Below are 14,178 nucleotides of genomic sequence, written 5' to 3' on the forward strand. Positions count from 1 at the left end.
ATGACACGGAGTTGGGCACTGGGGGCAGACACAAGCAGGAAGAGGAGCACGTAAGAGCTCAGGGCCTGGGGAGGTGAGAGGCACAAGGTGACCAGAGAAAAACTGCATTTTTGCAATAGTGGCAAAAATGAGCATGTGGAAAGTGCTGTTTCATCTTAGTCTCTCCCTGGGTTAATTAACTAGGTCATTTAGCTTTTGGCTGATGCGTTTGTCACCTGCTAAAAAGGAGGAGATCCTGCTTCTCTCACCTCTTGTGACCATAAACAAGACTGGCTTTGTTTTTCTGGCCTTGGAAACATCCAGGAGCATATTCTGTATCACCATTTTTACCTTTGATGAGTATGAAGAGATGCTTTAGCTAAGTCTGGGGATGACCATTGATTAAAGATTGGTGGCGAGAATTAGGAGTAAGACTGATCTTTCCAGCATGACAACATCTTCTCGTCGGTAGAGATGGAGGTTTGAATTCACCCTTGGAGGCACATGACTCTTACCTCTTAGATGACCATCTCAATAGACCTTGGTTTTGCCAAGTAAAAGCCAAAGGTCTTATTATGGAATTGGGAGTTCTGAATGCTTTCATTGTGGGAAGACTTTCCTAAGCTTCTGAGTAAGGGGACCACACTGCTGTTGGATCTTCTATTCTCTGAACCTCAAATAATGGAGAACTCGAACATGGGGAATGTATTGTCAAGGGAACTCTTTTTGTTGGAAGAAAACTAGGCCTTGAAATATGGCAACAGACTAATAGCTATAGAGTGTAGGGTTGGGTCCCTATGAAGGGTCTTGGCTTTCGGAGCTCTCAGCCTGGGTTTAATTGTGTTTTGGGACATTCAAGGAAGGGCCTGTGTCTGTGCTGGGAGCAAAGTAAATGCAAGAGTGGAGAATGTCTAAGGAATGCTGTTTTCCTGGCACCGAGAGGTGGTCTTCCAATCAACAATGTCTGGAGCCAGACAACTGGCAGAGCAAACACCGGGAAAGATTTGTAGACCACGTAAGCATTCCTTGAGCATTTCCAGAAGTATTTGGAGAGGGGAGGTTGGTAAAGAGCTAGACTTCCTGTGGTCAAGTGAACTGGAGGGATAAGATTATGGCTATTTCAGAATTAAAGCTGGAACATTCAAGGTTACGAGAGAAAATTAAAATTAAATCTGGAAAGAATGTGCTGTGGGGGATCAGTGCCTTTTGATTCTGTTGGACCCAAGGAGAATCTGCAACTTGAAACTTAATCTGGGTAAATCCTTCTCAATAACATTGAAGCCATGTGAAGGGAAGAGCCTTAGCCAAATAATGAGAAAGTTTTCCTCAGCCTTTGCTAAGTGCAGTACAGAGGCTCCTCCCTTGGATAAGGGCTCCTTCCTACAATGCAAGACAGAGGGCAGAAGTTCTGATCAGGATGGTGTGGCGGGGTGAAAGCACAGACAGATGGCCTGGGACTCAAGCTGACCTGGGATGTGAGCTTTGATATTCTAGGAAAAAGTGTTGTACAAATGTGGTAGCTCTTTTTATTGGCTGAAGGAGGATAAAACGGGTGGAAATGGCCTTTCTCAAATGCCTTTTTTTTTTTTTTTTTTTTTAGTCGGAGTCTTGCTCTGTCACCCAGACTGGAGTGCAGTGATGTGATCTCAGCTCACTGCAACCTCCACCTCCTAGCTTTAAGCAATTCTCCTGCCTCAGACCCCTGAGTAGCTGGGACTACAGGCACCCGCCACCACACCAAGCTAATTTTTTTTTTTTTTCATATTTTTAGTCGAGAGGGGTTTCACCATACTGACCAGGCTGGTCTCTAACTCCTGACCTCAAGTGATCTCCCCACAGCCTCCCAAAGTGCTGGGATTACAGGCATGATCCACTGAGCCCAGCTCAAATGACTTCTAATTCTCTATCAAGCATTTAAGCAGCCTCAAATCTTGTCTTGGAATGAGACTGGACATAAGGAAATAAATCTCACTTACCTTGCCTATTTCTCCTGTCTCTCCTGTTGTTCCCAAAGCCCAGTATCCCACTGGCTCAGCTGGTGAATGGTGAGGCCTGTGTATTTACTCAACACTTTCTTGATGGATGGGGCCAACTGAGAACATCAAGGTCCCCTTCAGATGGAATTAACTCCAATGAAGATTTTGAGCAAACACTGTCCATTCTATGAATGCTGGCTTTGATTTAGTTCAGTTGAGAACAAGGCTGTGCGTGTGTTCTACATCTGGGCTGGCCTGGCCTGCACCCCAAATCCTAGCTGCATCCTGTGCACTCAAGGTCCCTAAGGAAATTGACTGGGAAGTGAGGCTGGGGAGGCCAAACCCATCCCTGTGGTGGGGGCACACTCAGCCATGGCTGAAGAAGCAAGTTAAAGAGAAGGAACTCGGAAGCTGGACCCAGGAGAGAATCTGAGCCCTGGTTTTTGGGCAGATAGTAAGCCTCTGCTTCAGTCTCTAAAGTGGGAACAGTACTCTTTGACTGACCTACCTCACAGGAGGGCCATGAGAATCACAGCACACAAGTGGCAAGAATGTCTGTGATCTATAGAGTCCTCTTCAAAACAACACGTTTCTATTTTCTATTTTTGCTGTGAGTTTGGTACCTGTATATCAATGGGACGATTGCAGATTTTTCCTGGGTGAGCTTTCCAGAGGTCTGAAATTTTATCCCCACCTTTAGTCTGAGATGCTTTATCATGATCGAACCACTCCGTCCACTCCACATCTAGGCAGAAAGCAAACAGCACAGTCAGACAGGAGGTTGCCTGTGAGGGCAAGTCACACTCAGTGTGTCTCCAAGCGTCCTCAGTACCATGGGAACTGAATATTATCTGTCTGTGGTTGCACCAGGCTGGGGCATGGATGGTTCTAATCAATCTGCCTACACTCCCACATTTTAATTAAAAAATGAGTTTCTCTTAATGAGTTTCTTACTTTTATAAAAGCAATTTATATTCTTTGTTATTGCAAAAGCAAATAAACCAAGAGAAAAGAAAGAAAGTCCATCTGTAAACCCATCATCCAAGGACTGCAACTAGGATTGCTGCTTTCTGTAGTCCTTGAGTGTGGGCTATTTGAAGGGCAGGTTCTATTCCTATCTGCATTTCCTGTTCAGTGCCATTGCCTGCCACATCAAAGATATTCTGTGAACTAAGCTGAATGCCACAGACCCTGACTGAGGTGAAACTGAAATCTTAGCCAGAGGACAACATCCTTCTGGGCTATGGGCTAAAATGGCTTGACTAATTAAAGACAACGTTTGTTTGCACATTTTTAGTTGATTCTGCAAAAATTTAAGTGGTCCTACTGGTGCAAGAGATAAATCCTAGTTCTGCAAAAGACAGTGATTTCTGGTCTTCTATCCCACTCTTAGGGGTCACCAAATTGTCTGAAACTCCTCACCTTGAACCCACTCGCTGGACAAAGAAACATTGAAATATTCTCCATGCTCGGTCTGGAACAATTTGAATACCCGGGCAGCAGCAGAGCCTCGATGTCCTGTCAGAGAAACCAGACCCTTTAGGAGCTGGATAGACCCCCAAATTCAAAAAGCTATGATTCCAAGGCAAGGAAATCCCCCTACACACATGGACATTGACTCAGTTCTTTAAAAAAATTTTTTTAAGTAGATAAAAGAAAATCAGGACATTCATTCACTTGGGAAGCAGATTATCATCCATTCTTTTGCTTCAGTTTTGACAGTTTAGTTCCAGCCTCCCAACGAATTCAGATTGTAGAACTCCAGCGTGTCTCACGGTCTGAATTCTTCCTTGGCATTAGAACTGCAGCGCTTCCCACAGCCTTTGCTGGGCAAAGGAGGCTACCACTGTGTCCTGAAAGCCCATCTAAAGTGTTGTTTTAGCTCTTCTTATTTTTTATTTTTTATTTTTTTGAGACGGGGTCTCTCTCTGTCACCCAGGCTGGAGTGCAGTGGTGCGACCTCCTCCCAAGTAGCTGGGACTGCAGGCGCCCGCCACCATGCCTGGCTAATTTTTTTTTTTTTTTTTTTGTATTTTTAGTAGAGACAGGGTTTTACCATATTGGCTAGGGTGGTCTCGAACTCCTGATCTCAAGTGATCCACCTGCCTCAGCCTTTCCAAATGCTGGGATTACAAGTGTGAACCACCACACCTGGCCTCGTTTTAGCTCTTAAAGTACCAACCCTGCTGGCTCTATCTCCGTTCTTATCTTTTCTATGCCAATTCTAGGTTTTAGATTAAGTCAGTGAAGATTTCCATGAAAAGGTAAATGTTATCGCAAGTGATGGGTCTTTGGCCAGCATTGGCCTTTGCCACTTCCATGTAAGGTGGCCAGTTAAGCGGCTACTCACTCATCTAGGCATTGGGAGCTGGACAATCATGCTCAGAGAAAAGTGAGCTGTTCAGAAAAGCCCTGCACCTCTTGGTCAGAGAGACACTGGAGGGAATCAGGCCTCCAGCCAGCTATGTATTACCATGATATTCAATATGGTCTTCCACTGAAGAAGATGGATTTCCTTTCACAGTTAGAAAACTCCAAGGGTGTCTGAAATAAAGAAACAAATAACAAAAAGTAAAGTTCTGCATAAGTCTGAACCTGCACAGGGTGTGGGGGGATGGAACAGAGTTGAAGCAGCATCAGGTGGAAGAGGGTCCCTCCCTGCTGTTTGGGGGAAATTCGTTCACTTGCTGGGCTTCTCTTCTCCAGAAGAAGCACCTTGCTTTGCAAGCACTCCTCTGGGCTTCCTCGCTCGCTGGCCTGCCTGATGTTTGCTCCCTGTGAGTCTCTTCAGCTCCATTCTGGCAGAAGATGGGAGTATGAATCACAAATAAACAAACAAGCCAACAGACCTACCATACCTCCCGCCAAGCTCAATTATGTCCTGAAGCAAGTGCTTGGATACCTTCAGGAAAACATGTTCCAAGAGAGAAAGGTTATTTCTCTCATGCTCAGCTCCCCTAGAGTTGAGCTCGAGGAAAATACCAGAGGCTAACGTGACTGACTACCCTAGCCATCTGCCTTGGGCCGTGGAAAGGAGAGAAATCTCTCTTCTTCTTAATGGGGAGGGAAGCAAAAAACGGTTTAAGGTTTTCAAAAATTGTACATCCATCTTTCCTCCATGAAAGCACATGCTGCTTTAGGGCAGGAAAGTTTTCTTACCCCATTTTGTTTTAGGCATTTTGCATAATGCCTAATGCAGTAATGGGGTTCAGGACATGCTACCCCCCAAAATGGCAACTTGGCATATTTAATATTTCAAGCTCAAGGAATTTGTGAAATGGCAGGAAGGAGTTTCTGACTTTCCCCTGAAGCAGGTCTAAGACCTTTATGTGAGAGAGCCTTCCTTATTCTGAGAAAAAGATCATCCTTATCCCCAAACACAGAAGGAAGCCAAGAGGAAACTGAAGGAACAGAGACCTTGCTAAGTTTCCCCTGTTTACTGTGCTTAACTCAAGCCCCTTGTCCTACCACATTTTCCCACAGCTCTCCACTTCATCAAACCTCGTGTACAGATACTCAGGTTTAACTGTTTCTTTGGGTCCTTGTTTCCTTATGAAGGCTCCTGTGTTGTGTAAAACTTACTACATTTGTGTGCTTTTCTCCTGTTAATCAGTGATTTGTTGCAGGTGCTCCAGCCAAGAACTTAGAAGAGTAGAAGGAAACAGGTTTTCCTCCCCTACAGTAGCCCTCTCTTACTATAAGCCATCAATCGATTTTGGTGCTGAATAGCTCTCATTATTCTTGTTTTGATCTCTTGTCTTGGAAAATGAGTCACTATTGAACGGTGTTTAACTGAGGTTGGGGATTTGACTGTCCACTTTCCTGCTTAAATCCTTCAGTAGTTCCCCATTGCCCTTTGGATAAAATCCAAGCTCCTTGGCACAGAATCGAAGGTCCTCTGCTCCCGCCCTCCTCCAGCCTCACCTCTCATCCCTTGCCCTCTCTCATATACTGCCACTGCCTGACCATCCCCACCTTCTTTGGGAGAGGCATACTTTTGCCCCTGGGCCTCCGAAGCTGCTGATCTCTCTATGGGAACTTTCTTGGTCTCATCCTCATGTGTTCATCTGCACTAAATTCCACTTGCCCGCTCTGTTGCTCTCTCATGCCCCGTCACCAATTTCCATTCATACCTGCCTTCCCCCGAGAGCTCAGGACACCTGGTCTAACCGAGTACCTCCCACCAGTATGTGTTCAATAATCATTTCCTGAATGTGTGAACAAATGAAGGGTCCAAGTTTCAGTTCTCCTACTGATTTTCGATGCTTTAAGTTTATCACTCAAAGAATGTCTCTATACAAATGAGGTGTGGACATGTAATTCCTGCCTACATATCTCCTTTGCCCATGTGAACCGCCCTAGCAAAAGATGGTGAGTGCCCATCTTTCCAGTGGCTCTTGTTTATAAGGAGAAAATAGTTGTTAACATTTATGGAGTGCTTATTCTGTGCCAGACATGATGAAAAATATTTTGCTCATATTATCACATTTAATTGTCCCATAGTCCTTTGAGATAGCTGCTGGTATATCCTATTTTACAGACTCAGGACCAGGCAAAGAGAATGAGTCACTTGCCTGCAGTCACACCTCCTAGGAGGTACAACCCAGACTCAAACTCAGGCCACCGGATGCCAGATCTTGGGCCCTTAGCCACTTTCTTCTTCTGCTGAGGCCCTAAGTAGTCAGCTTCCTGGTGTTTCTAACTCTCACTGTAAATTAATAAACTGGCCTTTTGGTTTATAAAACAACAGAATGGAAGTGCACTTAGTGTTTGCTAACAAAGGAGACTTGCAATGCCAAGGTATCATTGTCATCTTTGGCTGCTTAAGTTTCCTGCTTGAGTTTCCCATCCAGAAGAAGTAGTCTCTGGGCTGTCGGAGAATGCACTCTGGAACCTGGAGCTCCCCTCCCTTGCCCAGGGAATTTCTGCCCAGCCAGCAAAATTGCTTTGCTCCAAGCCCAGAAAAGTCTCTGGCTTCCCTCTGATCTTGCTCCCAGATGCGGGAAGCTGAAGTGGGGAGCATCATAATCTCTAAACAGCCGTGGGACAGATAACCTCAACTTTCCACTGAGCTGAGATTTGATTCAACATGATGAAAAGGCATGCTTACCATGGACACATGGAGGGGAACAACACACACTGGGGCCTGGCAGGGGCGGGGGCAGAGGGAGGGAGAGGATCAGGACAAATAGCTAATGGATGCTGGGCTTAATACCCCGGCGATGGGTTGATAGATGCAGAAAACCATCACGGCACACGTTTACCTATGTAACAAACCTGCACATCCTGCACATGCATCCCGGAACTTTAAATTAAATGAAATTTTTTTTAAAGGTGTGTTTACTATGGGGCAAGCAGCGTCCTCTTGGTGCCAATGTGTGTGCATGCCAATGTCAGGCATGATGCTGCACTCCAAGGCAAACAAAACACACACTAGAACATGTCAAAGGGCTGCTTCTCCTTGGGCATTTGCCTCAGCGGAAACATTTCACATAATCTTTGAAAAACTATCTGCCAATCCCCAAGCCATTACATGATCCGTTTGCCAAAGAAAGGGAAAATGAATATTAGTTGTGCATTGGAGGCATGGCTCTTACACACAGTGGATACTCACTTAATATTTTGTAAGTGGCTGGCTGAATGAATGAGTTCATATAAACACAGAGCTTTTGTGTTTTTTGAGTGAACTATGCTTGTAAGAAAAAAACAAGCTTTCTTTAAGAACAATCCCCAAATATGCCAAATGCAGATGTCAAATGCAAATGCCTGTATCCACCAGGTCATTTAGGATGGTACGGCTACGGGGAGAGGAGATGGGAAAGGTAAATTCTCAGTGGGATAGGGTGGCTTCAATGTTCCAGAGCCCAGTGGAAGCCGAAGTGAGGGGCAGTACCTAAATCCAAGGTGCAGGAAGTGTTTGCTTCCCAATTTGGTCATTGCCTTCCTGGCCATGTCATCCAGATTTCGAGAACCTTCATCATTCACTGCAACAGAAAGGATCCTGCCATCGGGCACTGCGTTCAAATACTGGACCAGACGTTCACTCTCTTTCTTGGATCTATAGGTGTCAAACCTAAAAAGGGCAGAGAGAAGAGATCTGAATAGTCTTGACAGATGCCAAAACAGAGAACTCTAAGCACATGTCTGTGCTGCAACAACTAACATGCTATCCGATGATCCCAGGGCTACAATTCTTAAAGAAGGAAGCCTTTTCTTTAAAGAGCAAGCATGTTTCATTATTTTGCATACCATACAGGGATAGCCAAGAAGAAGGGTTATGACTTGACCATAATGTTCATTCGCTAAGTAAAATGCCAAAGAAATGATTGCAGCAGTGAAGACTTCAAGCTCCAGGACATTGAGTGGGTCACATACTTGAGGTCTAGGCCTTTTGATGTTCCCTTTTCATCCTGGAGGCAGAGGATCATGCCTCTTGCAAGAGCCTGACTTTAGGAGATAGTTCAGATAGCTAGGGCATTAGGAATTTATATCTCTGATCTAGACTAAAACACCAGTACTAGAATTCTTGGAAATGACATGGAGACTATCCCAAATCCCTTCTCCCACCCCTAGAGCAGCTTGCAGAGAGTTACTTGCAGAGATCCAACTTAAAGTTTATTTATTGACCTGTTAATGATTCTTATGATAATGCATCTTAGAATCATTAAAATGTAATCTTGATTCACACAGTAGCAGTCATATAACATTTGAGTATTGTAAATGTTGTTGCATTGCTATTTTCTCCTGTTTACTTTTTAAAAATTATTTTACTTTATTAATTTAATAAATTTTTAATAAAGTAAATTAATTAATTTAATAATTTAATAAAGTAAAAATTATTTTACTTTATTGTGGTAAGAACACTTACGTTGAGATCCACCCTCTTAAAATTTTAAGTGTACTCTACAGTATCGTGCAATGTTAGACAGCAGATCTCTTATAAGAGCAAGAACTAATAATCTCCAAATTGACTGATAACCTACCCTCATGCACATAAAATATCCATGAAATACAAATCACACACAAAAAATCTATACTTCTGGTGAGAATAATTTACAAAGCAAAGACACAATTTTGTAATGATTCAAACTCTTCCCCATGTAAGGATAAAGATTTTATGCAATTACAGTGGAAATTCCTAAAAAATATGTCTTGGAACTTAAGGAAAATAGTTCTAAAATGAATCTGGAAAAGTAATCTAAGGAAGTTTTTGGAAAAGAAAAACAATGTTGGTACCAGTGTTAGCTGGATAGCTGCTCCTGGGTCCTCACACTTGTTTCTAACTGTGGCACAATCTAGTCCAGTCCCACCTAAGCTCGCACCCTCCGCTGACCTTCCCCAGGAAGCTCCTGCTACAAGCCTAGTGCTTCTCAGTGACCACCTCACCCACCCACTCCTGTCTTCATCATTCCTTCCCACCTTTTCTCTACCTGATCAAACACCTACTACCTTTCAAGAGCTGACCTAAGTTCCTGCTTCTCTGAGTGACCTTCTCAGATGACTTTTGCTTGCATTTACGTGTGTGTGTGTGCGTGCGTGTGCGTGTGTGCTTATTAATATCTTTACTCATACACATTCATCTATCAGATTATTGAGATCTCCAACACATACTTTAGGTAAAAGATATTCGGAACAAACAGACATTCTGTCCTTGCCATCTCCACAGCATCTGTCCAGATCACTTCTCATTAACAGGTCAGTAAATAAACTTTAAGTTAGATCTCTGCAAGTAACAGTGTTGTACTTAAGAAACAGCACCAGAAAGATCAGCACACAATTGAAGAGGCCATCCTCTCTAGTATGAAGGCAGGGGCTCGCTGACATACTTTGTGTCAATCAAGGCATCAGCTGTTTCCTGTGGGCTCAACCTTGCTCAGTCTCAGGGCAAGGCAAATCGCTGTCACTAGGCAGCCCATGGAGGCAATACAGGCACACCTGGGTTTGAATCCCATTTCCAACACGTTCCAACCTTGTGACTGAGTAAATTTAGCCCTGTGAGCCTCAGTGCTTTCATCTGTATAAGGTGGATAATAACAGAACCTGCCTCACAGAATTTTGATGAAGATTGAATATATTTGACAGGTAAAGTGATGAACAGTGTTTTGCGGGGAGAAAGTCCAGTGACTATTAAAGGTACTAATGTTTACCAGCAATGTTGGGTGTCTGTGAGCACCAGCAGGCACTTCAGCTCCTGCCCACCCTGTCCCTGACCACAGCTGGCTCCTGCTGCCTTCATGGTGACACCCACAGCTTGGGCCCTGTTCTTGAGGAATGCCTGTCTCCCTCCCCCAGCAGCCCCAGGATTGCTCTGTCTCTGCTTGTCTACCACACCTCTGTCCTTCCCTCTGAAGGGCCAGGATGAGAGCCCCTGGGATTGCAGGGAAGGTCCAGCCTTGGCAGAATCTGCCAGCTTACACCTGCCCATGCTGCCTTCCAAACATCTCACAGGTACATCCACTAACCGTCATTCCTTTTGGGTCTCACCACTGCCATGTCTTGCCTAGACCACAGCAGAAGCTTCCTAACCCCCTGCACCGTCTTTGCTTTTGCCTCCACAATTAAAACCATTCTCTACATAGCAGCCAGAAAGTTCTTTTAAATCAGCTCACGCTCTTCTTAATGCCTTTCAGTGACTTTGCATCCCACTTAGAAGAAAACCCACCTCCTTATCATGGCCTCCGAGGTCCTGTCCCATCCCCATTTGTAACTTCCAAGTGACTGCATGCTGCTCTTGCGCCACTCGCAGTGCTCCCACCACTCTAATGGCCTTTCCTTCATTTGAGAATGTCATGCCCTTTCATACCTCTGGCCTTCTGCACTTGTTCTCTCTCTTGAACACTCTTTCCCTGACATAGCCTCACCCTTCATTTCTCAGCTCACATGTTGCGTCCTTACACTGCCTTTCCCTGACCACCCTATCCAAAGTGGTCTTCCCTAGTTACACTCTAGCATCTCACTCTGTCATTTTTCCCACTTACTACCAATTATCACAATCTGAAACTACGTTATGTGTACATATGTGTGTATGCTTGCTCCTCTTCAGTTCAGCATCACTGGGCCAATGCCTGGGGAAGGACAGAACTCTTTGAAGGCAGGGATTTCCGTCTGTTTCATTCATGCTGTTCTCCCAGCACCTAGAGCAGCACCTGGCCAGGAAGCACACTCAATCAGCGTACTTTGAATGAATGAGTATACATTTAAGTGAAGGCAAACCTTACCGGTCAGAATGGATGACTGTGCCTGATTTGGGGTCGATGACGTGAACAATAACTCCACGGTGGCCCCAGCTCCTTTCAAAAAAATAGCCTCCTTCTGCCATGCCACCTGGGTGGAGGGTCTTGTTCAGAAATGTCCAGGAGAGCTTTTTCTGTCCATGCAACTCAAGAGTGCCTCCTCTACCGACCCCAATGTACTTCAGACCATAGTAAGGATCTGGCTGAATACCTTCATCAGCCCTGCAAGAGAAAACAGCTCCCCAAAGTTGGCTGACACATCTCTTTTACTGGATACTGAACCCAGAGGGAACCTAGGAGTCACAGCTCAGCTCCCTGACTCCCCACCATAGCCACCATAGAGCCAATTACACTTTTATCACCTAAGGTCAGTAAAAATAACACTAGCGGCAGGGCATGGTGGGTCATGCCTGTAATCCCAGCATGTTGAGAGGCCGAGGCGGGCAGATCACTTGAGGTCAGGAGTTCAAGACCAGCCTGGCCAACATGGTGAAACTCCATCTCTTCTAAAAATATAAGAATCAGCCAGGTGTGGTGGAACACGCCTGTAGTTCCAGGTATTTGGGAGGTTGAGGCACCAGAATTGCTTGAACCAGGAAGCAGAGGTTGTGGTAAGTTGAGATCATGCCACTGCCCTCCAGCCTGGGCCACAGAGCAAGACTCCATCTCAAAGCAACAACAACGATAACAACAAAAACATTAGAAACCCAATCTTCCTAAGCCAGACCAAAATAAAGCCCTCAGGGCCAAGCAGAAGTGCCAATTATTAGTTCACAGGTTGGCACGTCTTCCATTCAGTTCTAAGTGTTTTGTATTTTGGTCCATATCAGATGCAGAATCACCTGGACATGAACTGCATACCCTTGTGCATTCCTGGCTCTCACTTCTTAGCACTCTCAATTGTTTAAAGAGGGAACACAGCCAGGGGGCAAGTACCACTTGGAATTTTCCTGTATCTTGTCCATCGTAGCCTATTATATAAACACTTGCAGAGCCTCCCTGAACATGATATGATTGGAAGATAGCTGAAAGGCTGGCAGACCCATCTCTAAAACAAGTATAGCATCCAGGCCACTATAAGTAACATGCCTTATGGACTTCAGCTCTCCCAAATCACCATGTCTGTCTTGTTCATGATCCCCATCTGGCAGGACAGAATGATTCCTATCTTACAGGCAAGTCTTGCCCTCTTGCCTCTCTCTCTGTCTTGGAAAGCCTCCCTCTTGTCAGATCCACGGGTGGCATTTGATCTGTAGGAGTGGTCTACGCACCTTCCATACAAAATGATGGTGAAATTGCCCTGGAAAGGGCAGAGGGCACTCCCAGCATGCAGCTCTCCTCCGTTGTCAATCAGGATGTGCCGGGTTCGCAAAACAATTGGCTCATTGTGGTCTTTAATGACTAGCTTGCCTGAAGAGGTAGCATTGGGGGGAGGTTTAATAACACAGTGTTAAGGGTAAGGTTATATCAGAGCCAAGGGCAGACTCCCTAAGCAACCCCCATCTCACCGGGACAGGCAAAAAGGCACATCTTCCAAACATTTCTATGCTTGGTGTACTTACAAGTACAGTCATCCCTCAGTATCTGAAGGGAATTGGTTCCAGCACCTCCCACAGATACCAAACTTCATGAATGCTCCAGTTTCTAGTTCAAATGGCATAGTATTTGCATATTTGCATCTAACCTATGTATATCCTCCCATATACATGAAATCATCTCTAGATTGCTTATAATACCTCATTCAGTGTAAATACTGTATAAATCATTGTTAAACTGTATTTTTAGGAAATAATGACAAGAAAAAAAGTCTGTACATGTTCGGTACAGGTGCAAATTTTCTGGAATATTTTCAATCTGGGATTCATTGAATTCATGAGCAGAACCCACAGATACAGAGGGCCGGCTGTAATTCCTTTTCTATGCTGTCTGCTTTACAATGTGTAAATAATGTCTGTCTGCTCAAATGCATCACTGCATGTACTGCATTCAATGACCAGGCCTCTAAAGGTAAGATAAGCAGAATTACTCAAAACACCAATAAGGAGTTTCCTCTATAAATGCTCCTTTCACTAAGATTGGACCTCCGACAAGCCATTCCTAACAGCTCAGAACTGACGGTTATCTCAAACAACCAAATGCCAACATGAACCCAAATCATGTGATGTTTATTCTGTCCATCTGAGCTCATGGCAACCTGCATCCTATCTGCTAAGTTGTGGGGCAGTGGAGGGAAGAGGGAGCAGCAGAGAGAGATTGGCTTACCTCCCTCTGAGATGTGGATGGAATAGACTGTGGCAGAAGAGGTGAGCAGCAGTGTCTTGCCCTGGCTGATATGCACATGGTAGTCTTGGTCATGGCCAGGGTTCCAGGGTTGCAACTCAGGGCTCTGGTCAGGGCACCCAGCAGCCACTGCCAAGGACAGAGAGATGTCACTGTTCCCATCTACCAGCCTCACCAAGCAAGAATGCTACAGGCCAAAAGGGGGACTCCCATGCATCTTTAAGGCCCCTGCCTCTTCTCTGTTAGAGCTAAAAGAAAGACCTTAGAGAGCTGAGAAGCCTCCTGACCTAGGAGGCTGGAACCTTGGGGACCAGTCATATATTTTGCATGAATTCATCACATATCTGTGAATAAGTCACTTCCCTTTTCTGGGTTCAGTTTTCCCATTTGCAAAATAAAGGGTAGATAGATGGCTTCTCAGGACATTCCAAACTCTGAAGTTACGCGATGATTTACCTAGACTACTCAGATTCCAAGATATTCTGTCTTCTGGAAAGCAACATTTGAATAGCTAATAAAGCTCTTTCCCTTTCTGCATAAGAATTAGACCTTTGGTTAATTTTCTAGCTCTGTTCCCCTGGAAACCTGAGAAAGACAATATTATATAAATTGCTACCTAGCAACATTGTTTATAACAAAGTGACCCCTGATTGGTGAATGTCATCTAAACTGGGAGGAACTATAGTTTATATTTATATGTGGTGGAGATG

General features: G+C 44.7%; 1 protein-coding gene across 6 annotated transcripts in view; it reads right to left on the reverse strand.

Annotated features, from left to right (window-relative positions):
• CEMI (cell migration inducing hyaluronidase 1) overlaps positions 1-14,178 on the reverse strand; it is a 172,477-nt gene that overhangs the window by 60,531 nt on the left and 97,768 nt on the right. For all 6 annotated transcript variants that reach the window (XM_011760534.3, XM_071100813.1, XM_071100812.1 and 3 more), the window contains 7 exons: positions 13,451-13,597; positions 12,460-12,598; positions 11,174-11,410; positions 7,849-8,028; positions 4,429-4,499; positions 3,378-3,473; positions 2,579-2,700 (listed from right to left, as the gene is read on the reverse strand). In XM_011760534.3, the coding sequence (XP_011758836.2) occupies positions 2,579-2,700; positions 3,378-3,473; positions 4,429-4,499; positions 7,849-8,028; positions 11,174-11,410; positions 12,460-12,598; positions 13,451-13,597 (992 nt within the window). The remainder of the gene's footprint in view (positions 1-2,578; positions 2,701-3,377; positions 3,474-4,428; positions 4,500-7,848; positions 8,029-11,173; positions 11,411-12,459; positions 12,599-13,450; positions 13,598-14,178) is intronic.

The sequence above is a fragment of the Macaca nemestrina genome, chromosome 7, assembly GCF_043159975.1.
Source record: "Macaca nemestrina isolate mMacNem1 chromosome 7, mMacNem.hap1, whole genome shotgun sequence".
NCBI lineage: Eukaryota > Metazoa > Chordata > Mammalia > Primates > Cercopithecidae > Macaca > Macaca nemestrina.